General features: G+C 40.9%; 1 protein-coding gene across 1 annotated transcript; it reads right to left on the bottom strand.

The window, feature by feature from the left end:
• Positions 1–5,928: 5,928 nt before the first annotated feature.
• IL1RL1 (interleukin 1 receptor like 1) lies at positions 5,929–21,604 on the bottom strand. Its single transcript, XM_021680289.1, has 10 exons — positions 21,544–21,604; positions 20,627–20,837; positions 19,209–19,383; positions 18,954–19,116; positions 16,554–16,625; positions 14,980–15,121; positions 14,741–14,886; positions 9,949–10,095; positions 8,811–8,978; positions 5,929–6,314 (listed from the first exon to the last, which is right to left on the bottom strand). Exons 1-10 carry the CDS (start codon positions 21,602–21,604, stop codon positions 5,929–5,931), a joined length of 1,671 nt encoding a protein of 556 aa, XP_021535964.1.
• Positions 21,605–21,829: the final 225 nt, after the last annotated feature.

The raw sequence follows: 21,829 nt of genomic DNA, 5'->3' as shown, positions 1-21,829 counted from the left end.
GCAGTTTTCAAAGTGTGGTAGTACGGGGGAGGGGGGGGGGGGGGGGTGTGGTGGTTCTTTCTTGGGAAGTAATAGAGAGGGGGCAGAGGTGTTGAATTGATATTTTAAATTGTTTAGAAGAAAAGGAGGGCAAAGGAGAACATGTGTTTCAAAGTTTTTATAGTGTGGTAGAACTCAGGATACATTTTTAGACTGGTCTGTAGTAGGATCTTTCCAACAAGAGTGAAGAATGAAACCCATGACAGGGAGAGGGTTCATAGTTATAGTTCATCATATAATAAAAGAGAAAGATCATACAATTATCTCAGTAACACAATAAGAACAAGCATTTGACAAAATTCAATACCCTTTCTTCATTGATAACACTAGGAATACTGAAAATAGAAAGGAACGTTCCTAATCTAATAAAGAACATCTATAAGAAGCCTGCAGGTAACGTCATCATTAATAGTGAAACACTTTGCTTTTTTCTAAGATGGGAAACAAGATAAGGATGTCGTCTCTCACCGGGGACAATCGTTTTTGTAATAAGTAAAGAAATAAAAATAGAAGGCATACAAATTGGAATGGAAGAGATACAACTACAGGTTCTGACAGAGGGCATAATTTTATGTAGATCGCCCTTCGAAATTTACAAAAGAGCTGCTGGAAGTCATAAGTGAGTTTAGCATGACCCTGGAATAAAAAGTCAATCTACAAAAATCAATTATAATTCTATATACTAGTAATGGAAATTTGAAAAAATGAAATTTCTTAAAAATACCATTTACAATACCATAAAAATTCAAATACTGAAGTATAAATCCCTTGAAACATGTGCAAGATGTCTACCATGAAATCTACAAAATACTGCCAAGAGAAATAAAAAGACATAAAAAGGGAGGGATATACCATGTTTATGGATTGGAAGATTCATTGTTAAGATATCTATTCTGCACAAACTGTGGAGTTTATAGTCTATACATTTTAGGCCCTATAGGTTATAGAGTCTATATTTCTCATGCAATCCAAATCCCAGGAGGAATTTTCAAAAAAAATTGAGAAGTTGTTTCTAAAATTTATGTGAAAATGCAAATGACCTAGAATAGTTAGAACAATCTTGGGGAAAAAAGAACAAAGTTAGAGGACTTATGCCAACTTATTGAGTAAGGCAATACTAATCTTGACAGTGTGATATTTGCATGAGCATATAAATGGAAAATAATGGAAAGTAGAGTAATAGACCCACACATATATAGCCTATTGATTTTTGACCAGGCACCATGTCAATTCAATAAAGAAAGAGAAGTCTTTCACAAGTGTTGTGGAGCAACTGGCATCTCTATGGGGAAAAAAAAAAAAAAATGAAGGTTGACACTTACCTAATCCTATATGCAAATATCATAGATCTACCCCACCATGGACCTAAATATAAAATCTGGAACCATGAATATTTCATAAAGATACACGGGAGAATATCTCCAGACCTTGAAGTTAAAAAAAAAAAAAAACTTAGATAAGACACAGAAAACGCTAACCATATAAGGAAAACTGATCAATTTAGTGTTATCAAAATTAAAAACATCTGCTAATACCATTAAAAAAATGAAGAGGTGAGAAGGTAAACCTGGAAAAATTGTCACCTTACATCTATCTGAAAAGGAATTTGTATCCAGAATATATAAAAAATTTCCACACATCAACAACATGAGAAACAACACAATTTTAAAATGTGTAGAAGATTTTACTTTCACTGAGTGATACATGAATCTTCCTGGTGAATAAGAGCATGAAAAAGTTTCAACATCATTAATCATCAGACAACTGCAAATTAAAACCACAATGAGATTCTTTTAACACCCACTGAAATAACTAAAATTCAAAGAAACCTGCAGTACCAATCATCGGTGAGGAGATGGAACAAGAGCGGTCTCGTACATGACTGGAGAAAAAGTAAAATGGTACAATTAGTTTGCCAATTTGACAATTTCCTAAAAGGGATCACTCCTCGGTATCAAGCCAAGAGAAATAAGAGCACATGTCCACAAGAATGTTCACAGTCTCCATATTCACGATAGGTACCACGTGAAACAACCCATACGTCCATCACCAGGGAGAGGTTAAACTGTGTACAGCCACACAATGGGATACAACTCGGTAACACAGAGGAACAAAGTATGGACACATGCAAAACATGGATGCATCTCCAAAACGTTATGTTGTGTGGAAGTAGGGAGTCCCAGTGCTCCCTGTCTGACTTTATTGGTAGAAATTTCAAGATCTCACAAAATTAATCCATGGAGATAGAAATCAGAACATTGTTTGCCTCTGAGGAAGGAGAGGGATTGGCTGGGAAATGGCAGGATGGAACTTTCCCGGGGGGTGATGGAAATATTTCTGTTGTTTTTTTAAGATTTATTATTTATCCCTCTATTTTAGAGAGAGAGAGGGCATGAGTAGGGAGAAGGGGAGAATCTCAAGCAGACTCCCCACTGACTGGGGAGCCGACGTTGGGGCTCGATCTCATGACCCAGGAGGTCATGACCTGAGCCAAAATCAAGACTCAGATGCTTAACTGACTGAGCCACCCAGGCTCCCCTGATGGAAATATTTCTACTGGGATGGCAACTACATGGGTATGTGTTATTGTCAAGACTCGTCAAACTTAGGATCTACATTTTATCGCATGCAAATTTGACTAGAGTAAAGGCAATTCCTTGTGTTTTTATAATTCACCAGAATTTTTACTAGGGTCCTATGGTAGACACCCCATTGGTTTTGGCTGAGTTCATTCTATTCATGCTACCTTGTGTGGTAGGTGAAGCATCTGTTACGCTCACTGCACAGATGAAGAAACCGGGAGAGCTCGGTGGTGCCAGAGAAGCCAGACTTCTGGCGGTTCTACAGCCTCTCTGTGAGCATGCACTTGGAATCAGCCTCCTGGAGCTGAGAAAGCCCTCAGAGCTCTTCTCCTCCATCCTCCCATGTTTTAGTTGCAGAAACTGAAGCTCAGGTAACTTGGGAGGTGATGTGTAGGTTTGGGAAAAGAAGTGCTGGAGAAGAGAGCTCAGCAATGTCCGAGTTTGCCCTGGGGCCAGCTCTGTCTGGGTTCTGTGAAGTGTTTCACTCATCCCTCTGGGTTTCCTCAGTGGATTCAAACCCCATAAGGTCAATAAGGAGTGTGCCTGATTCCCCTGTGTACCCCTCCACAGCCTTTCTTCTCCCTGCCCTTCTCAAGGAGATATTCAGCTCATGTTCAAAAAATGCAAGCGCTAAATATTTGCAAAGCAGCTTACAATATAGACAGTTAAAATATATTTAAAAATAAAATATGTCAAAAACAGGGAAGAGATTATTAGAACTTCCTTGTTATATCCTACATACTTGCTGGAGAAAGAGCCCAAATTTGGCTCTATGCGTTCAAGTAGCTAAAGTAAAGAGGAAAATAAAATCAGTTCCAGGGCGCCTGGGTGGCTCAGTTGGTTAAGCGACTGCCTTCGGCTCAGGTCATGATCCTGGAGTCCCTGGATCGAGTCCCGCATCGGGCTCCCTGCTCAACAGGGAGCCTGCTTCTCCCTCTGACCCTCCCCCCTCTCATGTGCTCTCTGTCTCTCTCATTCTCTCTGTCTCAAATAAATAAATAAAATCTTTAAAAAAAAAATCAGTTCCAAAATTCTCTATGTCCACAGATCAAAAAAAGGTCTGTAAGTCTTGGTGGGTGGGGAAGCAGGATTAAAGGCACATCTCTTCCTGATGGTATTACTCACAGTCACACAGCTGGTTGATAGCAGAGGATGGCTTGTTGATTCCAAATTATGTGATGTTAACTAATCAACTAGAGGGCATCCTTCCCACAGGCTAATTGTTTTAGTAGTTCAATAAAACCAAATATCACCATATAAAAGCACAATAACCAACCAGAGTAGGGGAACCAGATTTAGCAAATAAAAATAGAAGAGCCCCAGCTAAATTTGAATTTCAGATCAATTTCAGATGAAATTTCATTCTTTGAATTCAACTGATGTCTTGTATTTTATCTGGCAACCTTAATCTGGGGAGTATAGATTTAGATTATACCGTATATAGAGGGATGGGTAACTACAGATCCTCTAGGCAACCTAACAGAAATTTCTTTTCAGGCATTGAATGGCAGTTCAAAATTACACTCCTTGCCGAGGGTCTGGTGTGTAGTTTTCTTTTGCAGTTAAATCCCAAATCATAGGGGCGCCTAGGTGGCTCAGTAGGTTAAACGTCTGCCTTTGGCTCAGGTCATGATCCCAGGGTCCTGGGATAAAGGTCCCATGTCTGGCTCCCTGCTCATCAGGGAGCCTGCTTCTCCCTCTCCCTCTGCCATTCCCCCTGCTTGTGCTTGCTCTCTCTCTCTCTCTGTCAAATAAATAAATAAAATCTTAAAAAAAAAAAAGAAACCCAAATCATACACTTTTTAAAGCAGCTCAGCTGAGGGTAGGATCTCCATCCACTTGTAAAATCTGAACTCTGACAGGACTCCCAGGCCGAGAAGACACTGCTGAGTTCTGGATCCACAGTGGGACTCTGTGGCCCCTGAGGGCATTTGAACTCCTTTAGGGAATTAATGGGAGTGGCCTTGACCGTGCAGCTTACCTTCACTTTTGCCAAATGGTTCTGCCAAAATGCCCTACTGATTTCATGGAAATGTCACAACAAACCAATTCCTCAAATTTAAAAAAAAAAAAAAACTTATAATTGGGAAATCTAAGATATACTGACATGGTCATTGAAGACTTACTTATAATGATGGCCGTTTAAATTCAACACAACTCAGATATACAACAATAACTAATGAGGCACATCAGCTGTGGCACAACCATGAAATAGAATTCTATGAATATTTAAAATGTTAAAATTTAAGTGACACATCAAATGTTTTTATCATGATCGAAAACAGAAAAAATGTAAAACTACATGTTGTGTGAGCTCAGCTACATAAATGGTATGTTTCAGCACAAATTCAAATTTTTTTCAAATACAAATTTACCGCGTTTAAAAGTCATTATCTTGGGCGCCTGGGTGGCTCAGTTGGTTAAGCGACTGCCTTCGGCTCAGGTCATGATCCTGGAGTCCTGGGATCGAGTCCCGCATCGGGCTCCCTGCTCGGCAGGGAGTCTGCTTCTCCCTCTGACCCTCTTCCCTCTCATGCTCTCTGTCTCTCATTCTCTCTGTCTCAAATAAATAAATAAAATCTTAAAAAAAAAAAAGTCATTATCTTAGGATGATGGATTTATCGATAATTTTTGCTGTTTTCTTCTTTCATATTTTCTGTTCTTCTGTAACTTTTAGAGTGAGAAAAACATATTTCTAAAGAGAATGAACATCTCTGTAAGAAATTTTAGAACCGCAAAAACTTGATTATAATGGTAACCGGGTAAGTCCCTCCAATAGCATCAACAACATTGGGATGATAAAACCTAGCATCCAGTCAAATAAAATGTAATAAATTCTGGTCTGCTGGGAACGAGATGCACTGCTAATATTCTGCTTGTGGGAATCTGAGTGTTCTTCAAGGTTACATGAAAATTTAGCTCTAACACTTCCACTTTGAAGTTCCAAAGTTCCACATGTAGAATATTGACAAGGGATCAAGAGCAGGAGAACAGGAAAGAGACAGAAAGAGGAAAAAAGTGTAATGAAAAGATCCTAGGCCACATGGAGAAAAACCAGCAAAAGGAGAACAGGAAGGAAAAGTGGGGTGAAGAGCGGGGGATGGAGGATAAAAATTTCTGGACATTTTGCATCCCCCCAGAATCAGGAAAATGGAAGTAAAGTTGCTAGATGAAACTGGAGGCCTGCACACTCGACATCCCCACTCTTCATGGCTCTGCTCTGGTGTCCTGTCCAGTGGCTTCATCCAGAGAGGAAGAGTTCAGGTCAATGGAAATCGGGTGCATTATCAGCACATCAAAGCAGACCTTACTGCCCCTGGGCACTCAGGGAAGCCAAACTGGTTGTCTTCCCTGGCGGTTTGTATGGCACAGGCATGTGGTACCTCACGTGCTTCCAGAATTTGGAATTCAGGGACTGTTTGTTGGCCACGTGGTCTTCCCTCCACTTGATGGTACCTTGCACTTCCACGAGATGCTTGAGGGAATCTTGAAGCTGCCCAAACTGCAGTCCACTGGGCTTGCTCAGAGCCTCCAATTCTATAAGAATCACCTTGGAGTCATTCTGGATGAGGGCGCTGTGCAAGGCGATCTCCTGCTCGTAGGCAAACTCCCTGCTTTGCACCATCTCAGGAGTCAGGATAAAAATCTGCCGCCGACTCTTTCGTATGTTGCTTTCCACTGCAGTGGCTGCATCTGGAAATAAAAGACAAGGATCACATTTCCTTTTGCTGCATTTTTAAGTCTAATGCTTTGATCATAAATGTTCTGAACTTAAAAAACAAAACAAAACATTATGGTTTCAATCCGGCAGGACATTCTGACACTGATCAGTTCTTTATTCAGGAAAGGGGGAATGGGCTTGGATGGACAACCTGTTATGTTCGACTTACCCCTCTTGCTGTGAGCACATCAGTCCCAAGCCCCTCTTCCTTCCCAGGTAGATCAGTCCTAACTAAAACAGAGTCCTTGGAGTTAAATGGCAGCTACGTAGAGATATTTAGTGGGAGAATTAAAATTCAAGTTCATTAGCTACATATTATCTTCTTAGAATATTAGCTTATGTGTTTTACGAGGGCTTAGTACTTTCATTCTTAGGAACCCTTGCTCCTCTGAACTGATTAAAGTCTCTAAGGGTGTCCTGGAGTCATGTCATTCCCCAATATCTCTGTTTGAGAAGCTGATTTGATCCAGACTAGAAAAATCTTAAGGAAGACCAGATCCCCTTATCAAGTTAGAGTTTATATAGCATCAACTCCATAGTGATGGCAGGTAACTTCTGGGCAGACTTAGAAAGAATGTGTAAAATATTCAGCTCTCACAGCAAGGAGGGAACAGAGACAACAAAGAAACGCAACCACGAATGAAACCACTCCAGATAATCTCAGAGGGTGGCAGCTGAAAGACTGCCAAACCTTGTAGTGTGAACTAGGGAAATAAATGTCGAATAGTGCCAGGTAGAGACCTCAGGATCCTAACAGAAAACTTGACACACTCAAAAGGACTGACTTAAGAGAGGTTAATGAAAGGACAATTTATAAAAGATGTGGGTAGACCCAAGGGAAATCAGTGGGAGGTGCCTCAGGACCCCAGCAAGGGAAATAACAGGGAGGCATTACCCTCCTCCAGGTGTGAAGGGGAGGAAACAGTTATGGAAGCTAATGAATATAAAGGCAGCTAAAGAAGCCCGTGTTCCAGGAAAGAAGAGCCCAGCTACCCTGGCAACCTCACGGGATGCCTGCCTCTGAACTCCTGCCAGTGCTTCCATCGGCCAAACCCAGCAGGGGCGTGATGGATTCCATAATGACCAGCCCCCAGGGCCACTGGATGGAGCGGGGCGCAGAGTGGATTTGAAGGAGCAAACTTCCGGATGGTAACTAGCATGGGAAGAAATACACTGATGCAGTCAGTCATGAACTCTTCCAAAGGGACAAATGAAGTTGGATGTTGTTTTGTTATATCTGATCTTACTTTGGTTAAAGTAAGGTCAGAGGACATCCTTGAGGGAGGGGAAGTGGGAACGTTCCCCAGTGAAAAACAGCACAATGCAAGCCACGCAAGCTTGGGCCTCAGCGAGCTGGCATTCACGTTGGGCTGGAGGGAGGTAGAACTAGAAATGAGGGCGATGGATCTGAGACAAAAGTGATGAAACGTTTGCAGCCAGATGTGGCAGGTGGTGTGACATCGCAAACAGCTGGGGTCCCTCCAGCTTCCTGAGCAGTTGTGTAACATGAAAAGAGCATTTGAGCACCACTACTCATTTCTCTCTCCTGGAATGAGTAGCCGGAGGGAGACCTGGAGGAGAAAGAAAGCCTCTAGAGAAAACTTGGATTCCATTTTCCTGAATTGTTCATTTTACAAGTCTCCCCTGCCATTGTGGGATGATTAACATTGCCCAAATATTCCAGGACAAACCAGATTCACCTGCTGTGTGTTCCTTTAAATCTATAGATGCTTGAATCCCTCTTTGCAGTGGAAATGCCGGTTTAAATTCACAGTCTACTAAGCATTAACTTTAGTGGACTTACCCTCATGATGCTCCTGCTTCACTCACATTCCAAACACTTCCTGCTCTCTGAGCAATTCGAGAAGAGCTATAAGGACGGCTCATGGGTACTTGACATAAATATAGAGGGAGGAGGAGAACAGCTACTGAGAGGCCAGAATTGTGACAAACTGTCAAAGGTACATGAAATCGACTAGGAATACTAAGAAACAGAAGACAGCTCTAGTGGTTGTTGTGAGAATATACATTTGCAATGTTTCTCCAATACATGGAAAATCATAAAGACTCTCTGAATCCTTGCAAATATTTTAGCCAATGCCTCTGGATATTAGAACAAAATTCTTTGTTTTTTGAGTCTTCTTTTGGCTCATCTAGAGAGAATTAAGATATATGTCAGTTATCCTAGTGGTGGACATGGGAAGTCAAATAGGGCAGTGCCTTGCTCAATCCACCTAGCTGTGTCTTCACATCACTGATACTCTTGTGAAGACCTCATGATCAGGTTGGCCATGGGACCAAGAGGAACAAGAATAAATATCTCCTTCTTCTGGAGAAATATTTAAAAACTCTGGTCTTAAGACCTGGAATAATGATTGTCCTATCCCCAACATAGGGATAAGACCACCTATCTCTTGGCCTTCTGATAAATGTGAATTTCTGTCCTTGATGTATGTTGATGGCTTTACCTTCTCCAGGTAGCAGATCTCTCCCATAAATGCATAAGTTATAGCCACATTTATTTTCAAGAACATCAGGCAGAATCTGGTGAACAAAGTGCCCCACGGCATTGGCCCTCTCGGGACTATTTTTATAGTTCCGTGGATAGATGACATAAGCATCATAGATCTTTCCATCTGAAAATGAGGTCAAGAAGTACAGCTTTATTACTTGGCTCTGAAAATTCCCATTTGACTCTTCCTAGACATTCTTCACTGAATTTTATTGTTGGTGGTGCATGTATCCTATCTCCCAAAATATTCTAAAATCCAGAGATGGTGACAACAATCTACCACTACAAGATATTATCATAAAATCAATCTTAATCCCAAATTTCCCCCCTTTACTGCCTCAGACTGAATGGTAGAGAATAGGCAAGAGCCATTCCAGTTTAGCACAGACCATATTGTCAAATTTAATTTACAATTTATTGGTAAATATTTATTGTCATGGATAAAGAGTCTTCTGTTGTTTGGAGTAGATCTCAATTTTAGCTATTGTTTTCCCCTAACTTAGGAAGTGAAAATGCGAAAGGAGAATCAAATAATTAGCCCTAGTTGATCGGACCATATGGAAAATGTAAAGTATATCTGCCTCCAAAGGAAAGAATGTTGTCTGATTTAGCAGGCATAAATGTATTCTTTCATGTGTATACTCATGCACATAGGTAGGACTCTTTATGGAGTGGGCTTTCTGGTAAAATACACCTGCATTCTGATGGCCCTTTCTAAGCTGTTCACATCTGGAAAGCAGGAACACTTTTGTTAATGTTTTGAATTCCATTAATTTTTACCAATGCACATTTTCCAAAATGTTTAAACTTTTCTGGGCTTGGGCTGATTCTGTTCTTGATTTAGTAGGAACAGCAAGCCTATTGGGGAAGAAATTTGAGCTGTTGAGATGAATCTCAGAACCATAAGGAGCAACAAAAAAAGGCTAGAGAACAGCCTCAAAGTGGACTGAAAAACAAAAAGATCTGCCCACAATATGTTAGCAAAAGCAAAATCTGGGTTTAGTAGCATAGCTATTAAGAGATCAATAGACAAGTAACCAACAGCCATTATGGATCCTTTTCTTTTGAAGAAAAAGGTGAAATTTGCCACTTACCATTCCTAGTTTTGTGAGGTCTAGCTATCTCTCTCCAGAGCAGAATAACCTCAATCCAGAACACTTTCAGCGTTATCACCATGACATTGATTAGCATTAACAAGGTGCTAAATCCCGCCAGTATGTAGTAGGTGTTTTGCTGGTCATCTATTCAAAAGATAAGGGGAAGACAAAAATGATCACTATTATTACTAGAACAAGGTAAAATAAACAAACGCATGTCTGCTGACCTCCACTGGGAGTACAAGAGACTCATACAAGAGACGCCTACCTGGGATTTTCATGGCTGCTTTGAGAATCACTAAGTGAACATTTGTTGAGCGCCTACTCTGGGTAAGGCAGCAGGCTAGGCATTGTAGGGGATTCTCAAAGCATAAAAGGTGTCGAGGCAAATGTAAACTTCACTAAGATAGGAGGTAAACATGTAATTTGAGCTGGCAGAGGCTTTTAGGAGTGCTCCCTCCATGCTAGGCTGGGCAGTGGAGCCTTCCTGCAGGAGGAGGGAAGTATTATAGAACCGCAAAACAAGGAAAATGTACTCCTGGCAAGAGGGGCCGCTGTGAGCCCGAGGGCAGAGATGTGGTGTGTTCTCTGAGGAACTAGAGTAATCTAGTGTGTGGAATTAGTGGAAGACACAATAAGAAATGTGGGTCAGGGTTAGGTTCTGACCAGACTTGAGGCTCCCGTTAAGGCATTTTCCCTTTATTTGGGAAGGTTATGGGAGCCACTGAGAAGTGTTGAGTGGGGTGTTAACAATGAAAGGGGTTGACAAGCAAGATTAATCTGAAGGTAGGGGAAGATTTGTCTCTGTGAGAAGAGACCATAATTACTTAGAGGAAAATGGACAGGAAGTTTCTGCAATACTTGTGGTGAAAGATAAGGAGGGTTCAGACTCATGTAATAATGAGAAAGGAACGGATGCACCTGGTGTTGGGGCATTAAGGAGAACAAATCAAAAGGTCTTGGGGTCTTACTGCATTGGAAAGCAGGGAAGAGACAGGGGCCGTGTAAGTCTCTAAAGCATAATTGATGGAGTCAGATTACTGGGATTCTAGGTTCTAAACACACCCCTGACTCTTCTCGTCACTGAACTGTGTCCCGTACTCACTGTTGCACAAAGTGCATACACGAGATGGTTCCCAATTTCAAGGACTTGTAACGGATATGTGCAAATTGAATACAAGAGTTGTACTCATTAATGGTATTTTTGGCTGTCTTAAGTTTACTTCTCTCTTTAGAATTAACTATCCTCTTACAAGTAGTTCCACTTAAAGGTGACCATGAGAAGAATCTCAAAGGAGATTTGTCTCTTATAGCGTTCTCCCTGCATTTTTTGTCTGAAGTCTCAAAGCAAGGGGGTCCCAGTCTTTCCATAGAAAATCATTCATCCATATTCACAGATTCCTCCCATAGCTCATCAGCATCCTAAGTATCCAGCCCTGTGAATCAAGAATGGCCAAGGCGAAGAGATTCAAAACCAGGGGACGATGGAGGAGGCCTGTTACTGGAAATTGGCAGAGAGCTTACTATCTGCACTGTCATCAGTTTAAATGATAAATACTCCCTAAGGAAAGCATTTCAGCAGGATTTGCCTCCAGGTCACTCTCTCTAAAAGTCTTATCTGGGGGCGCCTGGGTGGTTCAGGTGGTTAAGCGTCTGCCTTTGGCTCAGGTCATGATCCCAGGGTCCTGGGATCGAGGCCCGCATCGGGCTCCCTGCTCCACGGGAGGCCTGCTTCTCCCTCTCCCTCTACTGTTCCCCCTGCTTGTGCTCTCTCTCTATCTCTGTCAAATAAATAAATAAAATCTTTAAAAAAAAATAAAATAAAAGTCCTATCTGGATACCCTCTGGGAACCCACATTTCTGGGGGTGACCGTGGTGAAGTAACTGCGCATATGGCTGGCTGCCTCCGCTGGGAGAAAAGAAGTTAATCCAAGACAGTAAAGAAAGTTGAAGTTCAATATCTTTCTGTTCATGACTTTACATCTGTATAAATAACTCTGTATGTTATTGTAACTGAATGTAACTAAACATTAAATACTTCCCGAAAGTGTTTATAAACAGGAAAACACTGCCTAAGTTTGAGTCCTGGCTCTAACTCTAATTTGGTAAGTTCTTCAACCTCCTCTTGCTTCAGTTTCCTCATCTGCAAAACTGGATGATAGTAACAGTCTCTTCCTCATGGGATATTGATCAAATAAATAAGAAATGAAATGGAAAATATTTAGACAGGTCCAAAGGAAACAATGAATAAATGTGTACTACTGTTATTATGAGTGTCAAATATTTATTTAATCACAGGAACATAAGCTTTTAAAGTTCTTGTTGTTGAAATTCGAGATAATGTAATTTATTTTGTGATGAGAAATAAAGGAATTAACTGTGACAATTAAACTGCTGTAGCAATAGTTTTTGTTTAATGTACGCAGTTGTCAAAACAGAGTGTAACCATGTTATTTGAAGAAAACCAGGGGAAGGGTAGCACATACAAATAAACTAGAAGGAAAAAAGTCACGAAGTACATGTAACATGAAAACAATTCCAATACACAGGTCATCAGAGAACATTCATAAAGTGACAACGTAAGCAAGGCAGGGGGACATCGGGGCAAGGGCAGCTCGGGGGGGGGGGGGGGGGGGAGGCGAGGGGCGGGGCACAGCTTCCCCTCTCCTTGGGGATCCACTGTGCCAGCTACCACCACCAGACTGCCGTGATATTACATTACGATGTGGTCCATATGTCCTGGGGCGACTCCGTTATTACTAGTAGAAACCTGGCAACCCATGGAACTCGATAGCACTCAATGTCATGATTCTGTTTGTTTGATAAAAACTTATAAATCAGTGGTTTAAGTCTAAATTAAAGGAAAAATTCCAAGCACCACCTCAGGCAGAGACTTAACATGAACACATCAAATTGGTGGTCTGCTTATCTATCACCCCCAATTTTTTTTTCATCACATTGTACCTCTGTGTGTTTATCCAAATCAATCTGGGCTATATCCCACTTAGGGGTATAAACTGAGGGCTTAACTCTCCCTTTGGCTACGTGATAAACACATTAAATAATTTCCACGTAGTTGTGCATGGAGTGACAAGTGTAAAAATACCATATTTTTCTCCCCACCCATTTATACTGGATTCAGTGCTTCATCTAACAAACAAGATGTCTTTGCCTGGAAATGCAAACAGGGGAGGAAGTTGACAGGTGCTCAGGAAGGAAATGGTTGTAAAACTATTTTTGTTGACATCACTGCGTGCAATGACATACCAAGAGAGTGGGAGGAAGAAGCAGTCTTCCCCCCCAGAGGAGGAATATGTCATCACTGACATTGGTTAGTGATGTCTGGGTAAGGTGATGATTAAAAGCACAATGACTTTGGGGTGCCCAGGTGGCTCAGTCAGTTAAGCATCTGCCTTCGGCTCAGGTCATGATCCCAGGATCCTGGAGTTGAGCCAAGGGCCCTGGGGTCAAGCCCTGCATCAAGCCCCGTGCTGGGCTCCCTGCTTAGCAGGGGAGTCTGTTTCTCCCTCTCTCTCTGCCCCTTCCCCCACTCATGCTCTCTCTCTCGCTCTCTCACTCACTCTCTCTCTCTCAAATAAATAAATAAAATCTTTTTTAAAAAAGCACAATGACTCTTAGATGGTCTTATTGCTGTTTCAGATTCTTTACAATGTGTCTTCTTGTTACCTGTACCCAAGACAGATCATCCTCTCCACCTTGCTTCCATATGCTGCTGATTATTTGTGAAAGAGAATGTTACATTTTAAAAGATGATATATAGTGTCTGAACGTGATCTACTGAAGAGTAGTCAGTTTCCTATTTTTGTTATAATTATATTTTATTGCATCAAATTATAATGAAGTCATTAAAGGCATGCTAGATTCAGATAAAACTAACCAATTTGGCCTTTCCAAGTTACTGGGAAGGTTATCCACCCTAACAAACATAAATGTAAACTGTTGCTTTGTTGAATAATTAGGCCTTATAGCTAGAGCAATGGAAATGTACAAAAATCATTTTCCTTGATAACTTTGGTATGCGTCCATTTATTCATTCAACAAATTGTTATTGAGTGCAGGCTAGGTACCAGGCACTGCACTACAGACGGAGGCCACGAAGGTGGATGAGATGCCATTCATGCCCTCATGGAGCTTAGAGTCACGTTCAGCAGACTCTCAGATAGATTTTTGTAAGTGTGATGAGTGTAGAGATAGAGACAGGGCCCTACAGGAACACCGGGAAGGAATATAGACTCCAAACTGGTGGCCAAGGAAGTCTCCTCACAAAAGGTGGTACCTGAATTGCATGTTGAATAACAGATATAGTAAAGAAATGAGCTGAACTACCAGACTTCCCGTGAGTTTTACCTACATTTAGATTGATAGTTACCAGAGATAGGGGTGGGGGGTGGGAGAAATGGGTGAACAGGTTGTGTTTTCTTTTTTTAGTTTAAATACATTGAATCTTTAAAAAGACAGAAAAAGAAAGACATGTAGCCAAACAATGTATTTGGTGAAATAAATGATGGTTTCTATGTATAATGGGATACTGTGAAGCCAGGAGAGGAGAAGGGGTGGGAGAAGGGGAAAGTAAAGCTGTAGAGAAGCAACTAGGGAAACCATACTACAAATGGTCAGTGTTCTTAAGAGGAGAAGCACATTTTACGAGATGGGCCACTTCCATTGTCTTGAGAGCCACGCTCCAACACATTGGTCTCTAAGAAAATGATTTCAGCTTACAGTTGATGCAGCTAACTCGGGTGACCAAAGTCTCAGGAACACTCCTTACTTGGACTTCTCCTCTTCAGTCTTATGGTGTGCCGTATCGAACCATGCAAACTCTGAGCCAGACATTCATACTTCAGGGACAAATCCTCCTCTCTCACATCATCTATTCTTAAAATGGTGTTCTGACAAGTCATCTCACTGCTAAAATTAAAAAGGGGACATGTTACTTTCAATGCTTACTGTGCTGTTGCGAATTGTGTGGGAGGAAAAGGGAATGTTTTAACCTCAGTATAAAAATACCTTTGATTTTTCTCCTGTTCCTCTTGAATTCTTGCTTCACCAAAGTTCTGAACTATGGTTCCGTTCACCTTCCACCGGACGCCAGCCATGAACCGAGAGCCTTTCCCAAAACAAGCAGAGCAGAGTATGTTTGCTGGTTTTCCTAGGTGAGAAGTGAAGAAATTCACCGGTAAAATTCAGTTCTGCCAATAGTAGTGCGTTCAATGTGAAAAAAAATCATTGAACATCTGGTGTGTGCGGGGAACTGATTCCATTCCCCTCCCTTATCGTTAGCACCTCCCTCTCTGTCCCAGGCCCTCGCCTTGCCTCCACCCCCTTCGTTCAGTTTGGAGGAAGCTCTGCTCCCACTTGCCTCTCATCTGCTGCATAAACTAAGGAGCTAAATAACTCTGGCTTCATCAATCCCAGATTATAAGGTAGGGCTTCTTTTTAATCTAAATTGGAATTTCTTTGTAACTTCTTTCTTCCTCATCTTTCTCCTTTTACTGAATTCTCTTCATCTTTCTGGAAGCCCCTTGGTTGGTAAAACTGTGTTTTGCTGGACCCAGCTACAGTCCCAGTATTGAATCGTTCAAGAGCACTCTCCATTATTACAACTCCTTTTACTTGAGGCTTCCTCGGCCCTGAGCTGAAAGCATGGGGGCTGCCCTCATGCCTGGGGACATGCATTTAGCCAACCCTTACTGAGCCCTTGGTTCCTGGGTCCAGAAGTATGCAGAGGGGTGAGGAATGCAGAGTGTCTCAGAAGGTGACAACAGCACACTCAAATGATTAAAATACAAGGTATTCTAGTCTTCTATAGAAAAACTGACAAGTGACTTGGGAATACAGAGGGAGAAGTCATTCTAGGGAGCAGGACTGCCATGCCGTACGCGAAAATGGTTTCCTTGGACCTGATCGGATGGAGGTTCTGGTGGCAGGCAAGGAGGGTGGCACTGGGGAGTGGTGTTTGAGCTCACTGTTGAGAGATGAGAAGGAGGAACAACATGGACAAAAGCAAGAAAGAATGTGGAAATGCTGCCTTAATCAGTGTAACAACTGTGACGGGGTCAGCGCGGTGGGGACACGGGGCAGGTGGGGTTAACAGCTGCGGATGAGCCAGGATGTAGTGAGAACCAGTTCGTGAAGGGACTTATCTTATAGGCCAGGAACTTGGAGATGTATCTCATTTCTGGTGGGGAACCAGAGAACACAGAGATGAGCAGAGTCGGAAAGCCTGGGTTCTTCTCCTTCTATCATAGATTATTCACACCCCTGGGCATGTCATTGATCCTACCTGAGCCTAAGTATCCACAAGCATAAATTGGGAACAATGTCTACCTCCTGGAGAGAAGTAAGGATGAAGTAAAATGTACGTGTGAAAGCACCATGAGTTACAAGTACAATACAGATGTAATCGCTAGGTATCCCTAATATTAGCAAGTGCCCAGGCGAATATTTCCACACATCACATTTCATTTAATCCCCAAGATCCATCGTGTTAACTGCCTGACCCATGCTTGGGGAATTCAGATCAAGAGTCATATGGAAGGATTCTCCAGGTAACACGTAGAGCATTCTTAAAGTTTTCTTACCGATTTCCACTTCTTTTGTTTCATTTTGCGGAGGGGCTATAATTACTGGAAACCAAGAAAAGCTTTCCTCCTCTTAAATCAAAGACAAAGAGAATATAAATATTAAGATAGCATTGGATGGTGATCATTATAAAGCTTGTGTTTTCATATTTCTACCCTATTTCATGGCAATGTTTCTCAAATTTTTCTGACAATGACACACAGCAACAAATACATGCACGCACACACACATACACACAAACGAAAAAGAAAACATTCAAGTAATACTTTCCCTTACTACCTATGATACTCTTTCATATTTCCTATTCTCTTTTATATCATTAAAACAAATGTTAATCTAACACATTAAATAAATTACATGACCTGGCAATTGCTAGAAAACCACAGTTCTAAAGAATAAGCACAGAACTACAGGAAGGAAGATTTCAACAGTCCCATGAAACAACAGCATATATAAGGTACTTAACAAATGCTTGTTGAATGAAAAAAAAAAGCCCTATGACCATGATAAACACATAGGCCCACACTTCCGCTCACAGAGTTTCACCATTGTTGTAATTCTGTGGCACTGATGCCTAGAGACAGTGAAGGGGGTTTTCTGGAGGACTGCTGCATTTCTACACCCTTTGATTCTCATTTATTGCAGAATAGTGTGATGCTAAGGAAACCCTGACTCCTTATAGATTTGATACCCTTGGTGGTGAGGTATTTCACCACCAATAGGTTTTATAGACTTTAACATTTGAAAAACCCTCTTTAGAATCAAATGATCTACTTGAGGTCACTGATAATGTAGAAGGTATTGCAAGCCAGAATTGTGTGAAAGGTGAAATGGAATGGTGTCACTTACGTCAAGAGGTTTTGAAATGGAGCCAGGAGGCCATTAAGGAGATGGGCCCCATGTCCTCACTGCTAGAACCATGAACTTTTGAACTAGTGAGACTATAAATATTCCAAGAATGAGCCCAAACATCTGCAACTTGGTACAATAAGAGACTTGCTTGTGATAGCCTTAGTCACCAATTATATTAAATGAAGGTTAGCTTTCTACTGCTAATACCCATTAGAATTATTTGTAAACGATGTCTACATGCATTCCCTCTTTGCTTTAAAATCCCCCGACTTTTGCTCCCTAGTGGGACACTAGTTGGGTTGCTACCCAAATCTGTGTACCCCAAATTGCAATTATTTGACCCCAAATAAACGGTCTTGCGTACTTATTGCCTCCTGATAACTTTGGGTTGACAATTAAAAACCACCCAACAATATCTATCTATCCCTTTATAGAACTTCTCACTAAATTTCTAATCCAGTTAGTTATATTAGAGATTAAATAGATTTTTTTCTACTTACAGAACTTCTGACAACAAATTGGGAGAAGGAAAGTTAATCTGGCTCGGCGAATATTTATGTTGCCGTCCAAAAAAAAGTTTATTAAGATAGGATTCAGATCATGCCATCTTTGAAAAGTTTAAGTCATAGAGGAGAGAACAGATTTGGCTTTAGATTAGTAGTGTAAACTCCCTCTAAAATTCCTGAGATCTTGATAGCACATTTAGAAAAGCTCTTTGCTCTGTTGTAGAGAATGTGCAAGATGAGATGAAGCTGGAGGACATCTCAGGGAGGACCATGAAGTATAGTCGTGCCCCTGATCCCCGGTTTTACTTTTCAGGGTTTCAGTTACCTACGGTCAACCTCAGTCCGAAAAGATTACATTGGAAATTCCAGAAATAAACAACTCATAAATTTTGAATTGCTCACTGTTCTGAGTATCATGATAAAATTTCACAGTGCCCCACTCCGTCCCAGCCAGGAAATGAATCGTCCCTTTGTCCAGCAGATCCATACTCTATCTGCCACATGCCCTTTAGCCACTTAATAGCTATCTTGGTTATGAGCAGACTGTCATGGTATCCCACTGCTTGTGTTCAGGTAACACTTATTTTACTTAATAGTGCCCCCAAAGCACAAGAGTAATGATGCAGGCAATGCAGAAAAGCCAGAGAGAGGCCATTGAGCACTTCCTTGAGGTGAAAAGGTAAAAGCTCTCGACTTAATAAGGAAAGACAAAAACATCATATGCTGAGTTTGCTAAGATCTATGGTAACTTTTATTACAGTATTTTGTTGTAATCATTCTGTTTTATAATTATTGTTCCTAATCTCTTACCGTGTCCAATTTATCAATTAAACCTTATCATAGGTCTGTATGGGTAGGAAAAAACATAGTATATATAAGGTCAGTACTATCCCCTATTTCAGGCATCCACTGGGAGTTTGGGAATATATGCCCTGCAGATAAGGGGGTCTGCAGTCTAGGAAAATCAACAAGAAGGGCACAATTCCTCCCACATTATTTTTTTTTTTCAAATATCGTATTTTGTTAAATTCAGTAGCTTACCTTTCATGACGAATGATCTGGTTGCCGTCACGCTGTAATTGAGTCCATTTTCATTGTGCATAAATTTGCATGTATAATAACCTGTGTCCTTGCTAGATGCATTGTCAATCAGCACAAAGGTCTTGTGTATGTGATACCTTGGCCCATGAAGAGCTTTACAATTCTGCAATGAAAAATTCCATTCCATTTGCAGCGACTCTTTACTTGCACCTGTTTTGTGTAATTTTCATCCATTTCCCCCAAATGTCCTTTTACCTTAAACCACTCAACAGGTGCTGTCCAATTGTAGAGGTCAATTGTAGGACAATATATTTTGGAATTTTTTTCTGATCCACATGTTGTTGAATATATCAGATGATCTGGAATATTGCATTCTGGTTGTTTTTTATATATGGTGACGTTTACATATCCAATCTTATTGAAGGTAGGACTATTAAAATAAGTCAAACGATTTAAAAAGTTACTCAGGATTATGAAATGAAATGACTTCATCCAATTCTAAGCTTTTACTTAATATTGCTTTTTTTTTTTCTTCAAACAACTGATGTACAGGGATTGTTTTCTTATTTAAAAACATCTATAGGGGCGCCTGGGTGGCTCAGTCGTTAAGCGTCTGCCTTCGGCTCAGGTCATGATCCCGGGGTCCTGGGATCGAGCCCCGCATCGGGCTCCCTGCTCCACGGGGAAGCCTGCTTCTCCCTCTCCCACTCCCCCTGCTTGTGTTCCCTCTCTCGCTGTGTCTCTCTCTGCCAAATAAATAAACAAATAAATAAACATCTATAAAAATCTAGAGTTTTAAATACTTTTTGTGTTGCATTTGAGATAAAACATAACCCCTGTGGTAGCCCTGAAAATGACTCCCTCGCCATTTCTTTATACACTAGATCTCCTTTTCATGCCAAGGATATTACAAAGATAAGTGGTATTTATTGAGAGCTTTCTATGTACCATTCATGGTGCTAACATTTCATTATTTTATTCTCATAAGGATGCTTTGAAGTAGTCTATATTATCATATGTATTTTAGATAAGGACAGAGAGGGACAGAGAAGTCACTTGTTGGCATCACACAGCCAACTAGTGACAGAACATGAATTTGAAACTAAAACTGGTCTGACCTCAGAACCTAGGCACCTAACTATACACATCCTGCATTTTGATGTAGTTCATCTGACATATTGTATGTACCAAATACAGGCACAAGATCAAAACATTTAACAATATATATGTAGGGTAAGTAATTTGCAAGCACACAATCTTATACAACCCTCTTCAGCTTACCTCTCAGGTTTAAGGCACTGGTGAGAGCCCTTTTGCACCCACCATAGGCCTCCTTGATGCCCAACATCTAGATTACTGGGTCTTTTTGCTGGTTTGTTCTTACTTCCAGCCAAAGTGAGTGATTGTTCTCAGTTCTCTTGGTCACTAGGAAATCTAGGTCTTTTCCTAATTGGACTACAAATTAATTCTTGCCATTCTACCTCTAAGTAGTTCATAATCACCCAACCCCAACCTGTTGGTGTTCCTAGAAGTACTCTTCTATTCAAACCACTTTATAAATTCAGCAGTCCCACAAAGGTCTAGAAAGGAAAGGAAAGGAAGGACAGCTCACACCATTAATTATCAAAGAAAAGAGAACAAGCCGAAGATTATGGTGGCTGCCTGGTTAATACCTTCTGATAATGCAAGTATAAATTCCAGAATCATTGACTTTGGAAGGGAGAAACTTAAGACGTTCCCCCGAGGCCAATACACGATTTCTTTTCTGGGTGGTTATACTTTTGTTGGTTTTTGAGTAATACCAATCCACAGGGTATTGAGACTTTCCTTGCCTAGGACATCTCACAATTAAAGCCTCATTTTCCAGGCCCCAGGATGATTTGCCTGCAGATACAAAAAACAAACAAACAAACAAAGCATAAATGGGATCCTGAAATGATCATAGAACAACATTATAATTCTTATATTCTATCCTTCTAGGATTAAATATAGAAAGGACCATTTTTGTGACACTTTCATTGAGAAAGAATAGTAAATGACGAAGATCTTCTATGAAATGTTCTACTGGGTACCACAGATTAGTGCATCAACTTGGAGCTAACCCTCCGACATTGCTCTAGTGAGAATTAGAGCCACATCTCTCTCTCTTCTACATGCAGGCAGCAGGTTAAATTTTGATGTATTTAAATAGGTAAAACTAAAATTATGATATATTTGTTGTGAAGAATCTGTCCTGAGAGATTAGTGATAAAGAATGACTGCAGAGCATAAATGAATTTTCCAGGAACAACCAGAAGCAAGCAGTTTAAAACAGGGCAAATGATGGGGCGCCTGGGTGGCTTAGTTGGTTATATTAAGCCTCTGCCTTTGGCTCAGGTCATGATCTCGGGGTCCTGGGATCGAGCCCTGCGTCGGGCTCCCTGCTCAGCTGAGAGTCTGCTTCTCCCTCTCCCTCTGCCATTCCCCACAGCTCGTGCTGCCTCTCTCTCTCAAATAAAAAATAAAATCTTTAAAAAAAAAAAAAAGTCAAGTGGTTTTGGAATTACTTAATTTTAAAATTTTACAATTTTAGTTGAAAAGCAGTACTTACTAAACTTAGCTGCTGTGGAATGTATGAGAATTGTTAAAAGTGCCAAGACCCAAAGTCTCATTCTCAGCTTATCAATCCAGAGCAAGTGTTGGTAATTGATTGTTGAGATTATTCAAGGTGAATCCGTGACATATGATGGTGAAGGTCTCCCCTAGGAGGTTGATGGTTTACAGCAGGATAGAGTTTCAATGTCTCTACTGAAACATAAATCATACAAAATCACAAGCAAAATATTTATTGTCATGATTTTTACTTATTCAATACCCCCCCAGGAGAACTAATCAAT

The sequence above is a fragment of the Neomonachus schauinslandi genome, chromosome 10 (genome assembly GCF_002201575.2).
Source record: "Neomonachus schauinslandi chromosome 10, ASM220157v2, whole genome shotgun sequence".
Lineage (NCBI taxonomy): Eukaryota > Metazoa > Chordata > Mammalia > Carnivora > Phocidae > Neomonachus > Neomonachus schauinslandi.
Note: the sequence above shows the minus strand (reverse complement) of the source record. Positions and strands in the feature narration are given on the sequence as shown.